At 46.4% G+C, this 20,944-nt stretch overlaps 1 protein-coding gene across 1 annotated transcript in view; it reads right to left on the reverse strand.

Moving 5' to 3' along the window:
- Positions 1 to 1,106: 1,106 nt before the first annotated feature.
- The window catches only part of ESYT2 (extended synaptotagmin-like protein 2), a 57,525-nt gene continuing 37,687 nt past the window's right edge, over positions 1,107 to 20,944 (reverse strand). Inside the window, exons 14-23 of the mRNA XM_014535563.1 lie at positions 20,286 to 20,348; positions 16,777 to 16,851; positions 15,962 to 16,048; positions 11,279 to 11,428; positions 8,715 to 9,100; positions 7,571 to 7,669; positions 5,005 to 5,136; positions 3,498 to 3,603; positions 2,452 to 2,501; positions 1,107 to 2,365 (exon numbers count right to left, since the gene is read on the reverse strand). Of these exons, the coding sequence (XP_014391049.1) occupies positions 2,320 to 2,365; positions 2,452 to 2,501; positions 3,498 to 3,603; positions 5,005 to 5,136; positions 7,571 to 7,669; positions 8,715 to 9,100; positions 11,279 to 11,428; positions 15,962 to 16,048; positions 16,777 to 16,851; positions 20,286 to 20,348 (1,194 nt within the window). The 3' untranslated portion in view covers positions 1,107 to 2,319. The remainder of the gene's footprint in view (positions 2,366 to 2,451; positions 2,502 to 3,497; positions 3,604 to 5,004; positions 5,137 to 7,570; positions 7,670 to 8,714; positions 9,101 to 11,278; positions 11,429 to 15,961; positions 16,049 to 16,776; positions 16,852 to 20,285; positions 20,349 to 20,944) is intronic.

The raw sequence follows: 20,944 nt of genomic DNA on the forward strand, positions 1-20,944 counted from the left end.
TGGGTGGGGGCCAGTCCAGACAGAAGACTGAGGTCCACATGTTCTTGACCCTGCTTGGTTCTTTGGCACCTCTGCCTGAGATATAAACTGTCTGACATGGAAGTACAACTCCAGAGAAGGGGGTGGGGAACCTAAGTTAAATAATATTTTGTTTTTGTTTTTTCACTTGGCAGAATGGGGGCTGAAGTTGAAGTTAGGTTTGGTTACTAAACAATAAAGAAAGCAACATTTCTTGCACACCCGACTGTGTGGTCTGAGTTTGCTGCTGCCTATAAACCGAGAAAAAGTTGTAAAATGAAGTACTAATCTCTAGGGTTTAGGTCAGACCAAGGAGTAGTGCCACTCAGCCAGAAGCTGGCTCATGGCTGGCCAGTGCGGAGGTGGTGGCAGGAGCCTCTCCCACCTCCATGGCAGCACTAAGAATGTCTAACCAGCAGTTTAGGCCCGATCCCTTGGGGGCCTAAGCCTTTAGTCGGACATCCCCCGAGGGCTCCCTGGCTACCAGAAGGATGTCTGACTGCAAGCTTAAGCCTGATCCCCCGGGGAGTGGGCCTAAGTCAACAGGTGGACATCCCCCAAGGGGTCCTGGACTGCAAATGGGCGAAGGCCGGGCTGAGGGACGCACCCCCCCCCACCGAGTGCACAAATTTTGTGCACTGGGCCTCTAGTCTATAATAATAAAAGTGTAATATGCTAATTAGACCAGACAACCAAACGACCTTCTGGATGTCCTTCTGCGGCTGCTAGGGCTGAGCCCCTTGCATGAATTTCGTGCACTGGGCCTCTAGTTATAAATAAAGCCATGGGTCAGTGTGTGAAGTAAAGCAAGCAAAGTCCGCTGACAGGCAGGTGTGGGCGAAGGGACCATCAGCATCCACCACAGGCACTTTGATGTTTGGTCACCTGAGCCACCTAGGGCCCATGGGATTTGTGGTGAGATCTCCCACTTCAGCCACCAAACTCTTTCCCGAGATACTTATGCCTAATTTTAGAATGTTCACACAGCTAAGGAGGCACCTGCTCCTGCAGCGCACACCACTCACACCTGCTCTGCACAGCGCAGCCTCTGCGCACAGCAACGCAGTCGTGACCCGCCAAGGACACGCTTCAGGATATAAAACATGCTTTTAATAATCTAAGAAGAAAAATATATTCCAAAATAATTGTGTCACAATATTCCAATATTGAGGTCAGTCATGGCATGAAGTAAGGAAACCAGGAAATGGTGATTCTCATCCAAGCGCCGCTGTGCTGACACCCTGGTTGCAGCCCGTGAGAGCAGAATGGAGCCGAGGACCAGCTCAGACCACTGTCCTGCGCGATGTCACACCGACGAACGCGTGAACCAGTGATCGGCTTTTAATGCAATTTCCTATCTCCTTACCCCGATTTACCTCGCAACCTTTATGGTGACAACATAAGCTTGTCTTTCTTTACAGGCTGGGAAAACACAGAAAACCCACAAAGCTCATGATAGACTATTTCACAATGACCTAACAGCTAACACTGAAAATTTGTATTATATTTTAGAAAAAGTATAATTGTGTTTATGTGCACTATTTCATGAATAAGTTACAACAAGCAATTAAAAAAAAACTTGACATTTTCATGGATGTAAGAAGTTTCAAATTAGGACACTATGATTAATGAACCGTGATAATTCTCTTAATAGTCTATGCAACTTAGATATATAACATTTTTTCTTATAAACACTTCAACCAACTTCTCAATAACACATTTTACAGTTATGAAAGTTAATTTTTTGAATACTTTCTTTCACTGATTATGGATAGAGATATACTAATATTTAATAATCTTTCAGCTTTTCTTTTAAAAAAGAAACAGCGCAAAATAAGTCACTGAGAACTTTTCTTGCAAAGACAAAAATGATTATTTGTCATAAGAATTTAATAAGATTTAGAAGAAAAAATATATATTTCCTTAAACCATTTTTTTCTGAATTCAAACCAGTTTATAGAGATTATAAAAAATAGAGTCTATGTACATGGCACAGTGTGCCTCAGTGACACACAAAACAAGGTAACAACGAAGCATGACACACCTGCCTCCTGGACACAGCCCAGCACAACACCGCAGTGACTGCGTCCTACTGTACACAGTGATAACTGCTGAAATGCTACAGGAAGTCAGACATACAAAAGTTAACAGTAACATTGGCCAAATATGATCAAAACGTCCACGTTATATAAAACGATAAGCGAAGAACATGAAGTATAAAAATAGCACTGGTGTGTGGGGAAGGCGCCTTCCGAGCACGCAGGGTGGCAGATGCCCAGGGAGCTCCCTGACCAGCGTGGCCTACGTCACCACATGGGGTCTCGTCCCGTCTTCTGTGAGGTCATACCTGAGGGCACAGGAAGCGACAGACAGGTCAGGGTGGCGGCCTTAGTCAGTCAGTCTATCAGTTGTGGCTTGTGAAAGGACACTCACCACTGGGTCCAGCCTTTGGCGAGCTCTTCAGACGCCAGAGCAACCAACACCTGTGGGTAAGGGAGTGTGTCAGAGGTGGGGGCGTTCCCTCGGACCCGCACCTCTGCCCTCGCCCATCTCCCTGTCTCATCAGCACAGTGTGCTCCTTTAGTGTGAGTCTCTCACCTTCCAGTGTGCTTCACCCCAGGATGGTGGGTCCTACCCAAGGGTCTGCCTTATCCACCGTCTAACATTAGGTTATAGGAAACCTCAGGGGAGAGCCTTTGCGGGGACAGTGAAGGCACTAAAGTTGATGTGCACTGGCCACAAATGGCACCTACAATTCAAAACTTCTCTTCCCTAACTTATTTCTGTGTACATTATTAAAGAATGTACATTCTTATGCAACAATTACATGTGGATATGGACAAAGACTAAAAGAAATTCAAAGGGCGCTAGCCAGTTTGACTCAGCGGATAGCACGTCGGCCTGTGGACTAAAGGGTCCCGGATTCGATTCCGGTCAAGGGCACGTGCCTCGGTTGCAGGGTCCTTCTCGGCCCGGGCCCTGGTTGGGGCATGTGCAGGAGGCAACCAATCGATGTGTTTCTCTCATATCGATATTTCTGTCTTTCCCTCTCTCTCCCACTCTCTCTAAAAATCAATGGAAAAATATCCTCAGGTGAGGATTAAAAAAAAAATTCAAAGAAATAAAGCCAATTATTTGTTAGGAAAAACCACAGCTGGTTAGTCAGGAGGTAGAACTGGAAGAGAATGTGTTCCCTTTGGGTTTGCTTTCACTGTGATACTTGAAAAAATATTTTTAAAATAACCTTTTCTTCAACTATAAGTTCATGGTATTACTATGACTAATAAGCCAATAACATGAATGAGTAAAAACAACAGAATCAGTTAAAATGTCTTCACAATGTACTGACATCTTAGCTGATGCAGTCCTCCTGGTCTACTATCAGCCGCAGAGCACGCTGACCCCGCCTACCTATGTACTATGGTCTACCAGACGCAGGGGTAGGGGCTGAAGTCTCACAGGGGTCTGCTCAGACTTACTTTGCCAAGAAGCCCTTTGTCTTTGGACAGGAAGCCGCCACTGTTCTTCACGGCGACGTCCAGCGTTCTCCGCTGCACTTCCGGTAGCGAGACGCTGAACTCAAAGCTGACAGAGAAAGAGGCCCTTCCCTCAATTTCTCCATCATCTTGCTGCAGTTTCCCGTAACTGAGCATGACACTCCTGCCTACAAGACCACTCCAAATGTCACATTTCTTATTATAAAACAGGGTTCTCGTGCTAGATGTTTGGGGCCCGCATTTCATAAAAACACAAAATCAAAGTATTCTCCAGGGTTTAGAACATAAGAGAAGATTCTGGCCTGCAGCTCCCACGCACAAGGTGGGCAGCTAGGATGTGGGATCACAGATGTTATATTCGACTCAACAGCTAAGGCCAGGCTCCCTCTCCCTAAAGACTAAAGAAGAGCAACTTCTAAGCCTCGTGAGAGGCTGAAGGCAGAGGCCGCAAACTAAAATGCCTTCAGGGAGGCAGGTCCTCGAAGCGGTGTGTGTGGTTCGCATGAGGCAGGGTCTCTGGCAAGGACGTAGCCGGGACGTGGCCGGTGCTGCCACAGAGCCACGGCAGCTAGAGACCCAAAGGTGCACGGGGATTTCAAATTCTTTGCTGCCGCAGAGTAAGAACACTGACAAATACAAGGTGCCCACATCAGGATTTGGTGTGTTCCTGTCAGTAAAAATATGATGTGTCTAGTACAGTGGTTGGCAAACTGCGGCTTGGCAAACCGCGCTCGCGAGCCACATGCGGCTCTTTGGCCCCTTGAGTGTGGCTCTTCCACAAAATACCAACTTCTGCGCATGGGCCACGAAGTTTCAATCGCACTGTACGTGCGTGCCCGCATGTGGTATTTTGTGGAAGAGCCACACTCAAGGGGCCAAAGAGACACATGTGGCTCGCGAGCCACAGTTTGCTGACCACGGGTCTAGTACCTTTAAAGGGGAAGTGTAAACTGAATTAGCAGACATCAATACCATGCAATCTTATTTCCCCAAACACTGGTGGTTTGAGCTACAGGACTGTTGAGTAAGACACCAAACGTGCAGATGGAGACTCTTTAAGTGCCTGAGCACCGCTCAGGAGCGGCCATGTCAGACTGACCACAGAAGCAGATATGAACCTCTGTTAAGCCAGACCATGAAAGAGATTTGCAAATCTGAAACAATTATGCCATTCTTTTCACTTTTAAAATTGTTTTGGAAACTGGTTGTTTTCATAAGAATGTTACATTTTAAGATGTTATAGAGATTTATTATTTTGAGAAATATATGCATTTTAATATTCTCGGCTTTGATGTATAACTCAGTTCTTTATCTAATCACTCGTCTCGCCATCCATGTTCACAACTTGTCACTTCTGCATGAAATTCAGAGTACTCATGCCTACTAATCTGAGTTTCCACTTCTCAGTGATAGGTGGGCGCCAATGCTTTGTCACTGGGAGGCCCTCCTAGCTTACCCAACACCTGCCCCAGGTGAGTGAAGTCCATACCTCTGATCAAACACGGGGTTCAGTGTTTTCTTTGACACGTGTGTTTTTCTCCTCCCTGACCTCCTCTTGTCTGGCAACAAATACATGCGGACGTAGGGGTCAGAGCCGTCTTCAGAGAAGGCAATGAGGTTTCTTGTAAAACAAACCAAAGAACAGCAGGCATTATACTCTAGGAAGATGACAATCAGCATCACATCATACTTTCTACAGCAGGTCCTCGAGGACTGTTGTTCTGTTAAGTTCCCAAGAAAAAAATTCCCTCAGTAGAACTGTGTGGAGCTTGCACTGTGTCTTATAAGTTTTCTACGGGGACTCTGGTTTCCTCCAATATCCCAAAGATGTGCACAAGAGGTGAGTGGCCTAACATGTCTGAGTGAGACAGGTGCAGGCGTGAGTGGCCTGTCTAACGTGTCTGAGTGAGACAGGTGCAGGCGGGAGTGGCCTCTCTAACGTGTCTGAGTGAGACAGGGGCAGGCGTGAGGGGCCTCTAATGTGTCTGAGTGAGACAGGTGCAGGCGTGAGAGGCCTCTAACGTGTCTGAGTGAGACAGGTGCAGGCGGGAGTGGCCTCTCTAACGTGTCTGAGTGAGACAGGGGCAGGCGTGAGGGGCCTCTAATGTGTCTGAGTGAGACAGGTGCAGGCGTGAGAGGCCTCTAACGTGTCTGAGTGAGACAGGTGCAGGCGGGAGTGGCCTCTCTAACGTGTCTGAGTGAGACAGGGGCAGGCGTGAGGGGCCTCTAATGTGTCTGAGTGAGACAGGTGCAGGCGTGAGAGGCCTCTAACGTGTCTGAGTGAGACAGGTGCAGGCGGGAGTGGCCTCTCTAACGTGTCTGAGTGAGACAGGGGCAGGCGTGAGGGGCCTCTAATGTGTCTGAGTGAGACAGGTGCAGGCGTGAGAGGCCTCTAACGTGTCTGAGTGAGACAGGTGCAGGCGGGAGTGGCCTCTCTAACGTGTCTGAGTGAGACAGGGGCAGGCGTGAGGGGCCTCTAATGTGTCTGAGTGAGACAGGTGCAGGCGTGAGAGGCCTCTAACGTGTCTGAGTGAGACAGGTGCAGGCGGGAGTGGCCTCTCTAACGTGTCTGAGTGAGACAGGGGCAGGCGTGAGGGGCCTCTAATGTGTCTGAGTGAGACAGGTGCAGGCGTGAGAGGCCTCTAACGTGTCTGAGTGAGACAGGTGCAGGCGGGAGTGGCCTCTCTAACGTGTCTGAGTGAGACAGGGGCAGGCGTGAGGGGCCTCTAATGTGTCTGAGTGAGACAGGTGCAGGCGTGAGAGGCCTCTAACGTGTCTGAGTGAGACAGGTGCAGGCGGGAGTGGCCTCTCTAACGTGTCTGAGTGAGACAGGGGCAGGCGTGAGGGGCCTCTAATGTGTCTGAGTGAGACAGGTGCAGGCGTGAGAGGCCTCTAACGTGTCTGAGTGAGACAGGTGCAGGCGGGAGTGGCCTCTCTAACGTGTCTGAGTGAGACAGGGGCAGGCGTGAGGGGCCTCTAATGTGTCTGAGTGAGACAGGTGCAGGCGTGAGAGGCCTCTAACGTGTCTGAGTGAGACAGGTGCAGGCGGGAGTGGCCTCTCTAACGTGTCTGAGTGAGACAGGGGCAGGCGTGAGGGGCCTCTAATGTGTCTGAGTGAGACAGGTGCAGGCGTGAGAGGCCTCTAACGTGTCTGAGTGAGACAGGTGCAGGCGGGAGTGGCCTCTCTAACGTGTCTGAGTGAGACAGGGGCAGGCGTGAGGGGCCTCTAATGTGTCTGAGTGAGACAGGTGCAGGCGTGAGAGGCCTCTAACGTGTCTGAGTGAGACAGGTGCAGGCGGGAGTGGCCTCTCTAACGTGTCTGAGTGAGACAGGGGCAGGTGTGAGTGGCCTCTAACGTGTCTGAGTGAGACAGGTGCAGGGACTGGGCTGGCGTCCTCTAACCCAGCTCCTGTGCTGTGTTTCCCAGTGGTGATCTCGGTAGGAGAACATAGAAGGTGCTGAACACATATGCACTGAGCTGAACTCCACAGCGATACAGTCATGTTCCTAATGTCACTAATTTTATTTTTCTGTTTCTAACAGCTTTTTAAGAATCAAATATTTATATAAACACACTTATATCACAACTACTACAGAGACAGGCAAGTCACATAAGAGAGAAATAGCTCCTGACCACCATCATTAATCACACTGTCACCTCACGTCACACCGCTTCCTGACGGGGGAAAGGCAAGCCAAGCCCCTCGGTGCCCAGGTCTTCTGGAAAGACTACGGCAGAACTGACCATGACCCATCAATTGCGAGGTCCTCTGAATTTATAAGTTTACTCCTGGAAGTGTAACCCTCAAAGAACACTTCAATAAAAGAAAATACATTCATTATTGAGTGTACTCATTATTTAGACCATCTAAACACCCACAGCAGGGAGTAGCAACGTACCCACAGTTCCAGGATGTGTTGCCAAGCAACCCAGGGGTTATGAATGTTTAGGAAGCAATACTGAGAAGGAAGAAGGAATAAACACTGGGCACAGGAGATCCAACTGCGAGCACTGGGAGGCCCCGGAGGGAGGCCCCCAAGGGAGCGCCGCTCACCTGCAGGCGTGCACGACCACCACCAGCTTGTTCCTCTGCGAGCTGTGCCGGATTGTCAGCTGAATCTGCCCCAGGGGAGACTGTCCCAGCGTCGTCCCACTGAGGAAACAAAGCGGGAAGTCACAGCTCTGCCCGGACCTTATACTCCCCGAGTCACCGCTCCGACTCGGTAGGAAAGCCAAGCTCACTCATGCAGACTAGAGGACACAACCGAACCTGAGGACAAATCAACCAGTCAAATCCTACTCAGCTGCGGTTAACATAACTTAATAATTCAAAACTGAGAGCTTTTTCATTTAAGGTCCAAACTAAAAGGAGACATGGTCTTCTCCTAATTACAAACCCCGATGCTGTGGTCTTTGGGCCTGTCACTGCCCACATCTACGCATCCTTTCTCAGAACCCCATAATCCTGGCTCTGATGTTCACCGACAGGGCATCGGTGACATCACAACACCCCCCTCAATTTCTGCTTCTCAAGGTCAAAGCACAGATTCTAAGGTAACCAATGACTGCCTGGCTCAGGGTCCCCCAAGACCAGCTACAGTGAAAAAATGGTTTCTTATTTAAAACTTTATTTCCTTTTAGAGCAAGAGAAGGGAAGGGACTGATTTCTTTTTTCAAAAATAGTGGAGGTGAGAAGGTGCGAAGGAGACCAGTGCACTGAGTATGTCACAGAAGGTCACACATATGCCTGCGTCCCGACACCAAGAACACATGCTTCACTTCAAAGGCAACTTCCTGCCTTCCGCCGAGGGGACAAGACTAACATCTGAAGCTTGTGGTGCCTGCAGACTGTTTTTCCTCCTTATCTAGGAATCATGGGGCTTAAGTAAGAAATCAAAAGCGACGGGGACCAGCAGTGGGTGCTGAGCAAACTGGAACGAATAGAGCCTGCTCCCACCATCGGGCAGCTCAGCTCTGGACCCGCCTTCCTGCCCTGAGGGCAGCAGCACTAGAGCCTCTGCAGTTCAGGGGACCCGCTACCCCATCACCATCTAACCCTTAATGAGCCGAAGGGAGGCCTGGAAAACGGCAGGCTTCCCTTTGAAAGGGTGCCGCCCCTGAGCCCCTTAGCTGCTGAGACAGCCTCACAGCACATGGGCGTGCGCGGCCTGGGCGAGAGCAAGAGAGCATCTCCTTACTTCTCAAGCTGCCGCAGCCTCTGCCGAAGCTCCTGCGTGGCGATGGGCAGCGATATGTCCGAGGCTATGCTGGGGGTGGGCTCCTTGATGAAGATGTGGCTGGGGGAGCCGGTTGTGCCGCCATGGAGGCTAGAGGCGCTTCTGCCCAGGTCTCGAGGCCCCTGAGGGCTGGTCTCCGCAGGCTGAGCTCTGTCCTCCACGCTGGACTTCGCACCGCCTCCAAGGACTGGAGTGGACGGGGCTGGGCTGCTGTCCCCAGCGCCTGGTGACATGGACACCTGAGACCTGACAGATACTTTTCTCCCTCCTTTGGAAACTGAGGGTCGCTTTACTTGAGCTGAGTGCTGGTGGTCTGGAGACCTGTCTTGCTTTTCGAGGTGGAGTACCTAGAGGTGGAAATAAACAAGTTAAAATCAGTGACACAGGTAATAGCCTGATACATGAACGCTTTAGATCTATTCACTTGCCAATTCATTTAAAACTTAGCATAAAACAATACGGACAATCTGGTCTACTTGTTCACCTGTTCTGTTATTAAAGTAATACGATGTTACAGAAAGCTTTAAAAAACAAAGTTTAAGTGGTCAAAGTATCACTTCTATGATGTACACATCATTTCTGTGTATTCTCTTCAGCCTCTTCCATTTGCACAAATTTCTGCACAGTTGTGGGTGATGTTATCACTGGAAGAGCCTGAGTTGCTGCCCTGCACCGCCTGATCCCTCATCCTACCCCGGTGGGCTGGTGCCTCGTCCTACCCAGGTGGGCTGGTCCCTCGTCCTACCCCGGTGGAATAGTCTCGCCTCCATCAGCAACCCTGGGGAAGGATGAGAGTCACGACACCTCTACCCAGCAAAATTACCCCAAATTCCTAGCATCGATGGGGGAGCAGCCCATGCCCTCATTCACTTTGCTAGTTTTTAATATTTACTTTTTTTTTTTAATCCTCACCCGAGGATATTTTTCCATGGATTTGTAGAGAGCGTGGAAGAGAGAGGGAAAGACAGAGAGAAACACCGATGTGAGAGAAACAAATCAATTGGTTGCCTCTTGCACGAGTCCTGACCACGGCCTAGGCCAGGGAGGACTCTGCAACTGAGGTATGTGCCCTTGACCAGAATCGAACCCGGGACCTTTAGGTCCACAGGTGGACATTCTATCCACTGAGCCAAACTGGGCTTAATATTTACTTTTAACATACACAACAGTCCACTGAGCAGAGTGAGACTCCATGCACTCCTGCATTCTGCGGTCACTGTGATGGCTAGAAGTTTTTTCCTGCTTTGACAAAGTAAAGCTGCAGCAGCCACCTTCATATTCATGGTCTCCCACACTGTGCATTTTAACTGAAAGTCCGATTTCCAGGCTCCTGCATTCTGCGGGCACTGTGATGGCGAGAAGTTTTTTCCTGCTTTTACAAAGTAAAGCTGCAGCAGCCAGCTTCATATTCATGGTCTCCCCACACTGTGCATTTTAACTGAAAGTCCGATTTCCAGGGGCTCTGGCCCCAGGGCTCTGTGACTACGGCCTGGAGACACTGTCAGGAGAGGCTGTGCCCACCAGGTCCTGACTGGGACCACGGAGCACATTCCACAGCACCCCACACACCAAGTTTGTCTTAATTCCTTAAACAGGTGGTTCTCCATTTTAATTTGCATTTTTAAAATTAGTGAGTTTCAGCATTCTCTCATGTTTGCCAGTTTATTTTTAATATTTCCTTAGGTGCTTACAAATGAATTATTATCTTTTTGGACAAAAAATTTGGGGTAATTTCTACCATCTTGTAGAATTTTATTAAATTCTCTTCTGAATGACTATTGAAGATTTAATCTTAGCAGAAAACTCTGCTGACCCCGATAGCATACTTTCTGGGCCAAAGTCTAAAACGCGGTCAACTGCACCCACCTGCAGGCGAACGGACCCCTGGGCTGCTCAAGCCACCAGGACACTCTGCTTCTGTTGGAAGTCGAGTCCAGGCCTCCATCATCTCCCTGAGTTCCCACATGGGCAGTGTTATCCATGCTCCCCTGTGCCATGTCCACGTCCACCTTGTCCTGAGCCCTGTGGCTGTCACCGTGATCACCGTCCACCTTGTCCTGAGCCCTGTGGCTGTCACCGTGATCACCGTCCACCTTGTCCTGAACCCTCTGGCTGTCACCGTGATCACCGTCCACCTTGTCCTGAACCCTGTGGCTGTCACCATGATCACCGTCCACCTTGTCCTGAGCCCCGTGGCTGTCACCGTGATCACCATCCACCTTGACCTGAGCCCCATGGCTGTCACCGTGATCACCGTCCACCTTGTCCTGAACCCTCTGGCTGTCACCGTGATCACCGTCCACCTTGTCCTGAGCCCCATGGCTGTCACCGTGTCTACCTTGTCCTGAGCCCTGTAGCTGTCACTGTGATTACCGTCCACCCTTGTCCTGAGCCCCGTGGCTTTCACCGTGTCCACCTTGTCCTAAGCCCTGTGGCTGTACTGTTCACTGTGGAACAGCACCTGAGAGCTTTGCCATGGTAGCCTGTGCCCGTGCACCCCGTGCTCCCCTGGGAGACTACAGTACCCTGAGGGCGACCTTCATCTTCAGAGTGCTGTTTGGACCTGAATTACTGAGCTGGAATCGCTGGTTCATGGTCATGTCATCGCTGGTGAGCAGACGACTGAGTGGGATCTTCAGGTTCCCCAGGCAACACTGATGTTGTTCATCTTTGACCTGGAAACACACCACAGAACACACTGAGCTCCACGGATAAAGACACAACGTAGAAAGGTCCAAATCCAGTCTTTAAAAACACACTTCAACCATCTCCTTCTAGGCAGTGTTTCCTTAAATAACAGAAAACCTCCTTGGGAAGACAGGGCACCTTGGAATGAGTGATGCTACACTGCATCTGCGTCACATGTGTCTGTCACTTCCTCATCACACATTTGTGAGCGAAAAAGGACACCATGGTTAGGAGTCCATTAGGAGAACCTCTAGTTAAGAGGCAGCAATCTGAACAAACCTGAAGAATAGAAAGAAACGTCTTAAACCCTGTGAAAATGATGACCATGCACATTTGTATAATGTGTCAAGTTTGACTGATGACACTTGTTTATGAAGAAAAATTTCTCGGTGTCTTTTAAGCCTTCTCTATTCAAAATCTACACATTTGTTTAGAACAGGGGTCCTCAAACTACGGCCCGCCGGCCACATGCAAATACAAATATTGTATTTGTTCCCGTTTTGTTTTTTTACTTCAAAATAAGATATGTGCAATGTGCATAGGAATTTGTTCATAGTTTTTTTTTTAAACTATAGTCCTACCCTCCTACGGTCTGAGGGACAGTGAACTGGCCCCCTGTTTAAAAAGTTTGAGGACCCCTGGTTTAGAAAATTTATAGTATCTCCTTTAAATGCAGGGCAACTCCTGCCTCCTGAGCGATACTCTGCGGCATGACCTCTGCAACAGGAATGGCTCCTGTTAGATGCTGTCACACAAAACAGTTCATAACCAAACAGAGGAAGAGCTTTCACAGGCTACATGAGACGGTCAAAGAAGTTATCTAAGATGAAAACCTAGATGCCTGATTGCTAATTTCTTTATAACCTGTAATCCAAAAGCTTTTTTATTTTTTAAATGTGTTTTTATTGATTTTTATAGAGAAAGGAAAAGGGGGATAGAGAAACATTGACTTGTTGCCTACTACATGCACCCCAACTGGGGATTGATCCCGTAACCTGGGCATGTGCCCTGACCAGGAATCTAACCGGTGACCTTTCGGTGTATGGGATGATGCCCAATCAACTGAACCACACTGGTCAAGGCTAAACGCATTTTTAAAAGAAATAACTGTGGCCTGGCTGGTGTGGCTCAGTGGTTGAGCGTTGAGCTATGAATCAGGAGGTCATGGTTTGATTCTTGGGGCAAATACCTAGGTTGCAGGCTCAATCCCTAGTAGGGGGCATGCAGGAGGCAGCCAATCAATGATTCTCTCTTATCATTGATGTTTCCACCTCTCTCTCCCTTCCTCTCTGAAATCAATAAAAATAGTTTTTAAAAAAGAAATAATTGTGATGTTGTTTACTGAACTTTAAAAGCTATTTTTTAAAATTCAAGATCCAGTAAATACAGATTGTTTTAAGCATGGTGCAACTTATGAAGGAAAAAGGAGCTAAACAAATACAAAAATTAGCTAGACAGATACATGTTGTATAAAAGGGAATGTGGCCCTAGCTGGTTTGGCTCAGTGGATGGACTGGAGGGTCCCGGGTTCGATTCCGGTCAAGGGCACATGCCTGGGTTGCGGGCTCGATCCCCAGTAAGGGGCGTGCAGGAGGCAGCCGATCCATGATTCTCTCTCATTACTAATGTTTCTCTCTCTCTCTCCGCCTCTTCCTTTCTCTCTGAAATCAATAAAAACATAACAAAAATAAATAAAACCTCTCCTCTATAAAAAAAAAGGGGGGGGGGAATTTGAAAACATAAAACACGCAGAGAACAATGAACACAGCAGTGACCAGGCACTCTGTGGGGGAGACGTGAGGCCCCCAGGGCAGGACATGACCCTCGGGCCTCAGGTCTCAGGGGCTGAGGAACCCATCAGAGCAGCACAAGAGAAAGAGCAAACAGAGGCCCTTAAACTTCTCAAAGCCTGAATGTTGGGAAGGAGGCCTTGCAAAAAGAAACATGGGAACCAGCATAGCTGAGTCTGGATATTTGTGCGCCCGCCCCTGGGATGACCGTGCAAGCTGAGTGACCCACTGTCCTTTATGCTAAGGTGAGGTGAGAGGAGGACGGACACAGCCCTGGGACTGCAGGCGGAATCCAAGGAGCACCCGCCAGCTCCTCCTGAGGATGTCATTTGCCTGGAGGTTATTTCTGCTTTGGCATGATGGAGCAACAGGAACCGATTTACCATCCCACCTCCGCTTAAAAACAAGTGAGGTGAGCCTGACAACTGACCTGGTCACTGCCTAGAGAGTCCAGGCCATGGTGCTGGGATGGGGATCCCACAGAGGCCAGCGGTCCCTCTGTGTTGAGAACACAGGGAGAAGCAGTCATAGAGCAGGAGGTGCCAGAGAGGGGGGAGCCCCAGAGAGCTGGAGGCCCCGAGGACCCCTGCATCTCAGCCAATGGGCACATGCGAGGGAGCAATCACAGGAGGACGCAAGCCCAGGAGGAGCAGAGGACAATCCCAGAGCACATGGGGCTGCAGAAAACCTGGTAACATGTGGGGCATCAGATTAGGGCCCCCAGATCCCAAGGCTAGAGGCTGTTGGGCTGCCTAATAAAGCTCCAAGTATTCCCAAGTACCTTCCCTCCAAATGAGAATAGAGCTCCAAAATATTTAAAGACACACTAACCCCGCACGCAAACATGTACAATTACCAGGCAACCAAAGAAGCAGTCATATCTGATCCACAGATCCAGCAACCACACAGACAATGGGATTGTGACATGCACAGAAGCTGTCACACCCAGGCTACACACACGCAGGAAGGCAGAGGAAAGACATGGAAAACTAAAGATCCAAACCCAGCTTCTAAGATGAACATCGGGAAGGCCAAAATACACAGGATGGGACTGACAGATGAGACATTTGAGGGGAAAAATGGGAGAAGGAATGTTCAGGCTCCTCATCAGAAACAATGTAAGAGGGAAGAAAGTGGAAGAAAAAAACAGGTAGCCAAAATGCTATATCTTGTGAAAATATGAAGGTGAAACAGACTTTCCAGACACACAAGAACTGGAAGAACCCATTGACTGGCCCTGCAGGAGCAGTGAAAGGGGCCTGGTAGAAGGGAGATTGCTTCTGCTGGAACAGAGTAAGAACCTGAGTGGTAAATATGTGGCTAAATAGGAAAAACTACTTTCTAGATTTCTAGAAAGCTCTTTAAAATATAATTGACTGTTTAAGGCAAAAATAATAAAATATATTCTGGGAGAGTGGAAACAGAAGCATGCCCTGGAAGGTTCTTGTACCTCTGGAGGCCAGTGTGCGGAACAGAGGGACCGGAACCCTAGAGCAATCACTAGTACACGCAACACCACGCACAGAGCTACAGCTGATAAACCAAAAAGGAGGTAAAGTGCAGTTATACAAAATGCTCACTCCCAAAGAAATCAGATTAAAAAAGCCAAAGATAACAAATGGGCAAATAGCATGGTAGCAGATTTAAATCCAACCACATCAACAATAACTGTATGCTGTCTATAAGACATCACCTTTAAATATAAATTACAAATAGGTTTAAAAAAGATGAAAAAAATAAGCATGTTAACTTCAATAAAAAGAAAGATGGGATAGCTATACTAATATCAAGCAGTCGATTACAGAGTAAAGAATATCATTTAATTGAACCATAAAGGAAATTTTTATAATGATAAAGGAATCAACTCGTTAGGTGGGCATTATAATTCTGCACAGACTCTTGGAAAAATAAAGAGGAGAGAAAACCTCCCAACTCTTTCTACAATCATCATCCTGATCCACAAGCTGGAGAAACAAAATTATAGATCAGTGTCCTTCTGGACTCAGGTGCAAAAATTCTTAACAAAATTTTAGCAAATTAAATAGAATCCATAAGAAGGATACAACGTGATGATGACCAAGTGAACTCATCCCCTAATAAAATTTTGCTTGTGAGGTTCCCTAATGTTAAATCTTGAAAACCAAATAAAGGTGTGCATTATTTAACGTCTGAAAGTCACCATATTTACAAACTTGGAAAAGCTAGATGACACCTCAGCAGTTGCAGAGAAGCCTCTGATAAAATTCCACGTTCACTATGACAAAACTCTCAGCAATCTAGTGGCAGGAGAGGGAAACGCCCTCAAACTTCAGGCTTCATGCTGAAGGTCTAAGGCTCCCCTGGACCCGAGGAGGCAGAGGGGGCTCCTCACACGGAGGCCCGAGGCCGGAAGGGCAAGGCAAGACAAGGGAGGCAGAGGCAGCGGGTTGGAAACACAGAAGCAGACGTGTCTTTCTTAGCAGACGACACGACTCCCTGTGTAGAAGGCAATCCTGAAGTATCCTCAAAAGCACTACGGAACTAATAAGTTCAGCACGGCTGACAATATGATGCCAACGTACAAAATCAACTGCATTTCTAGATACCAGTAACATTCAATCAACAGTCTAAAGTTAAAAAAAAAATTACTGATTATGGTGATGGATCCATAAATTATACACTTTAAATATGTGCAGTTCATTGCATGTTAATTATATTTCAATAAATCTTTTAAGAATGCAAATAAAATACCTCAACTTCAAGGTCCTGGCGCTTCGGATTGTGAATGAAGAAAGTGAAGTTTTCCTCCCACACAGGTTCATTGGTTTTGTACCGAATCTGAAAGAAATATCCCCCAATCAGCTCTTAGCTCTGTGGCTCCTTTCTGTGTTTATCAGTTTATGTGTTTGGAAGCTAGGGATGACTTTAATTAATTCCAAGACACATACTTACTGAGCACGTGCTGTTATGTATCAGTTGTGGAAAGTACTCAAAAGACAGTCCCGAGCTTTTAGAGTGTGCCGGGCAGCGCCCCAAAGCCCCAAGCCGTGTGCCCTCCCAGTGGCAAAGGCCTCCCTGTGTGGCTTGGCCCTCCTTGGGCTCCCGTGGGCTGCACAGCTCTGCATTCAGGAAGCTTCTCTAACTAACTGTGAGCAGGTGAGTGTGAACAAAGGCCTGTAACTTTAAACAGTTCCTGAAATGCTTCTCTCGCATCAGGAAAGTGGGACCTCCTGCAGCAACGGCGACGTCCTCTCAACAACTCCCGACAGAATTGCATTTGTTACATCTTAAACAAAATATTTATAGAACATTCAAAGAAAACTTTCACCTATCCATGAAATCAAGCAAAAGCATATTCATGATATTTTTAATGTTGTTTTTTAAAGTGAACAATATATTTGTTACCAAATTAAGTAGCTAGTAATCTATGAAATGACTGATTTGAGAAAAAAGAAAGATGGAAATTGGGGGTCTCAACATCTGCACCATCACCTGATGCAGGTCACCACCTGACAGGCGAGAGTGACAGTGACGTCACAGGAAGTGGTCGGCACACAAGGCCTTACCTTGCTCTCCTGGGCCTTGTGACCAACTGACATCTGCACCAGAGGGTTGGGGTTGCTGTTTATTTTCTTCCCAGACTATCCAAAAACAAAAAAGACAAAATCAGTAACAAATACCCTGAAAGAGGCTGTTGATCATGAAACGATTGGCTACACTAACAGTCATTGCTATTTGCTTCTGAGACTGCAGTTTACAGGGACTATCTGGGAGTAACTGGGAAAGAATCACTAAGCACAACCCAAACCATAACTGTATCCACCATAAAATATACCAGAAGTTCTATTTACATATACAAGAGTATATAATCCAGCCCGGCCAGTGTGGCTCAGTGGTTGAACGTTGACCTATGAATCTAGAGGCCACAGTTCGATTCCCAGTCAGGGCACCTGTCCAGGTTTCGGGCTTGATTCCCAGTGTGGGGCATGCAAGAGGAGGCAGCTGGTCAATGATTCTCTCTCATCATTGATGTTTCTATCTCTCTCCTCCTCTCTGAAATCAATAAAAATAGATATTTTTTAAAAAGAGTATATAGCCCTAGCCAGTTTAGCTCAGTGCATAGGGTGTTGGCCTGTGGACTGAAGGGTCCTGGGTTTGATTCTGGTCAAGGGCACAATGCCCAGGTTGCAAGCTTGATCCCCAGTGAGGGACATGCAGGAGGCAGCCTATCAATGATTCTCTCTCATCATTGATGTTTCTATCTCTCTCTCCCTCTTCCTTCCTCTCTGAAATCAACAAAAATATATATTTTTTAAAAAGAGTATATATGCAGAACAGTTCTCTAGTTGGAATAATAAAAATACTACAAAGTGTCAGAAACATGTTTTCACATTTTAAACTTAGTATCTTCTGTTCAAACATGTAGCTATCAGATATCAAGTCTCACTGGCCAGCGCCGAAGTCACTTTGACTGGAAGAATAAACAGCAATCTAGAATTGCATTAAATTAAGCAGTATGAATATAATTTTAAAAATTGTAGAAGCATATATTTTAGCTGATAGAAGAAGACATAGTAAAACACAACTATATGGGACATGAGGTTTATTTATAACTTAGTCTCACAGAAGATTCAATTAAATATCTGTTAGTGGAAATTAATTAGATCACAAAAATGCTTTTAGTTAAACAATTTTAAAGTCAACCCACAACACTGCAGCAAAGATAAAAATAAGCATCAAATTCATGATTATTGGAATAAAATATTACTAGCCCACACCTACTGCGATAATCTATTTTCTGGTTCATCTTTTTGATGTGAATGAATTCTGTAAAACGAAATAAATACTGTTAAACAATTCAAAAGCTACAGGCTACTGTGGCAGAGACACCGCTTGCCCCCTAAGTCCACTTTCCCTCTTCCCTGGACGATAGAACCCTGGCATGTGAGCTGGGCCCGGGCCTCTGCAAACAAAGCTTCTATTTCTGAACCTCCCTTGCAGTCAGGTGTGGCAGGTGCAGTCTGGCCTGAAAAGGGGAGGCATCTCCCGCCCCTTCCCAGGGACCCCCTTTTGGATGGAGGTAGCGAGCAGGCAGAGCCCCAGCCAGATTCTGGGATGCTGGAGGGAAGTTACCTCTGTCTTGCTGAAACTACAACTTCTCCTGAATCTGACTCAGAAGCTGAGTGTATTTAACTAATATACTTACTTCATCTTTGAAAAAGTAGCCATTCATTCCTAAAAACTTATATTTATAAGACTTTTTTTTTTAACTTTCTACTTTGAAAGCAACGAAACTCACAATTGCTGACTTTATGTGCCTGCTTTTGGGAAAATCGAGGTGCTGGGGGAATGGCTACTTCCTTGGCCCACTTAGCTTGCTTCCGTTTTCCTTCTGTGTGTGCATGTGTGTGACATGGTGGAAATCTGTGTATCCTAAGCCTAAAAAGTCTTTAATAAGTATGAAATAAACACTAACAAACCTTTACTGACATGTTTTCTTTCTTTGTGGTACGTAAAGTAATGATGTATCTTAAAATAAATGACATTTTAGATTCTAAATCACTAAGTTTTCTACTATGATTCCACATTCGGCACAACTCAGAGACACAGATATCATAAAGCTAAGTCACGACTTCCCTGAACTTATAGCTCAATTCCTTACCCCTTGATTAGTGAGACCCACAGTTCATCTAGTTGAACCCTGGTTCTCAGTTCTATAAAATGGGCATGATACCATTTCCAGAAGCTAGCTGTTAGGCGTAAATGAGGTGAAGTAATAACAATTAAAATGAACATATTGGACTAGCTGCATGGAATCCCTTCCATGCATGATCTCATTTAACGTACTCACTACTCCAGCAAAGAAGACACTGTCACTTCCGTCCTATAAATTATTAATTCATGCTGGACTCCAACCCAAGCCGTCTTCAGTTCTCAGCTTTGTTCCAACCATAACACAGAAATGGGAGGAAAGCCTGTTGATACACTCCTTACAGTGTTTTAGGGGCAGTATTTCAACTACTGCGAACAAGGTGCAGCAAGGACTTAATCAAAGCTACATCAAAGCAGGCTTTATCTGCCCTGGCCAGCCTGGCTCAGTGGATAGAGCATCGACCTGTGGACCGAAGGGTCCCAGGTTTGATTCCGGTCAAGGGCACGTACCTCGGTTGCAGGCTCCTCCCCAGCCTGGGCTCTGGTCAGGGCACGCATATAGGAGGCAACCAATCGATGTGTTTCTCTCATATCGGTATTTCTCTCTGTCTTTCCCTCTCTCTTCCACTCTCTCTAAAAATCAGTGGAAAAATACCCTCGGGTGAGGATCAAAAAACAAAACAAAACAGGCTTTATTAGTGTTTCCCACTTTTGAAATTTAACTTATCCTCCAGATGAAACTGATTTAAAAACATTCCTGATTCCTTTATATGGAATTTTCTTAAAATAATTACATTTAAACTCTCCCCTCAAATATTTAAGTCTAGAATGTTCAAAGAAATCAAAGAAAAAATAATAAAACATCGTAAGTCATAGAAAACTTTAACAATTTAGCCAGAAAATACATGTTCCTGGTGTTTTAGGGAGTGGAGCTCAGTTTTCAATATCCATCACTGAATGAAATGTAAAGCTTCCCCAAAGACCTGGCCCCGTGCCACAGCGCCGGAAGCTCTCAGGTCACCAGCGGAGCCGGCCTGACTCAGCATATTGGAAGAGGTGATGTGTAAACAGACAGCCACGGTGACAAGGGGCACCTGCCAACCAGGTCTGAAGACTGGGTAAGATTTCAGACAGAACTTCTAGTTCATCATTTTCACAAATTCAAATCCAACTGAAACAGGTCATTTAAAACCACCTTAGATATTGCTACCTAAGGTCAACAAGACAATGTCCAATTTATCATACTGGAACTTTATAAAATTTTTCTTCAGAGCTGACTTAAATTCTCTACTAATTCTTGGTCAACAAAAGTAGGCTCTCTCTAACGACCACTAATTACTAATTAGTAATACACCACGAGGGTTGAAGCATCATCTCTTTCAATACGTCTTCATGAACTTTCAAAGGGAAGCCATTTGTTTACCTTTAAAGCTTTCTGAACTGCAGTCTTCTTCAAGACACCGGGGTTAAACCCTAACGGGTTACTCTTTCCCGCAGAAGATGAACACACCAAGGGTTAATCAAACATGCAATGAGGAGATTATGTAAGGTTAACGACATGAAAACTTATGCAAACGAACAAAAAAAATCTTTAAACAAAAAACACCAGCAAGAATTACACAGAAACATTAAAAAAAAAACATTTGTAAAATTTTTCTGTATGCTCACGATTTTATCTTAGAAGGAACCTTGAATCTGTCAGCATCAAACCTATGTGCTTCTCCTCTGTGGTTACTACTCCTCTGAACTTCGGGATTGAAAAATCCAAGTGCTACTTTAAGAAAGGGTTCTATTTACTATCCTTTGCTTGAATGAACCCCTAAAATATCTATAATTAGGTTTTATCTAAATATCAACCAACGGGCCATAGATGCCCAGATTACTCTCAAGCCAAACTCTATCCTATCAGAGCAGCTGCCACATTTCTCCTTTCTCTGTGCCGGCCCACAGCAGAGATGGGCCTTCTCTGCTTCACCCCTCCTTCCTTCCCAAATATAAACTGGGAGGCAGCTTAGCTCATCAAGTTTCTCCTGGCTTTAAAGTTTTGATGTCCTGCTTTTATTAAATCTTAGTCTGTAAATT

Source organism: Myotis brandtii, unplaced genomic scaffold (assembly GCF_000412655.1).
Source record: "Myotis brandtii unplaced genomic scaffold, ASM41265v1 scaffold145, whole genome shotgun sequence".
NCBI lineage: Eukaryota > Metazoa > Chordata > Mammalia > Chiroptera > Vespertilionidae > Myotis > Myotis brandtii.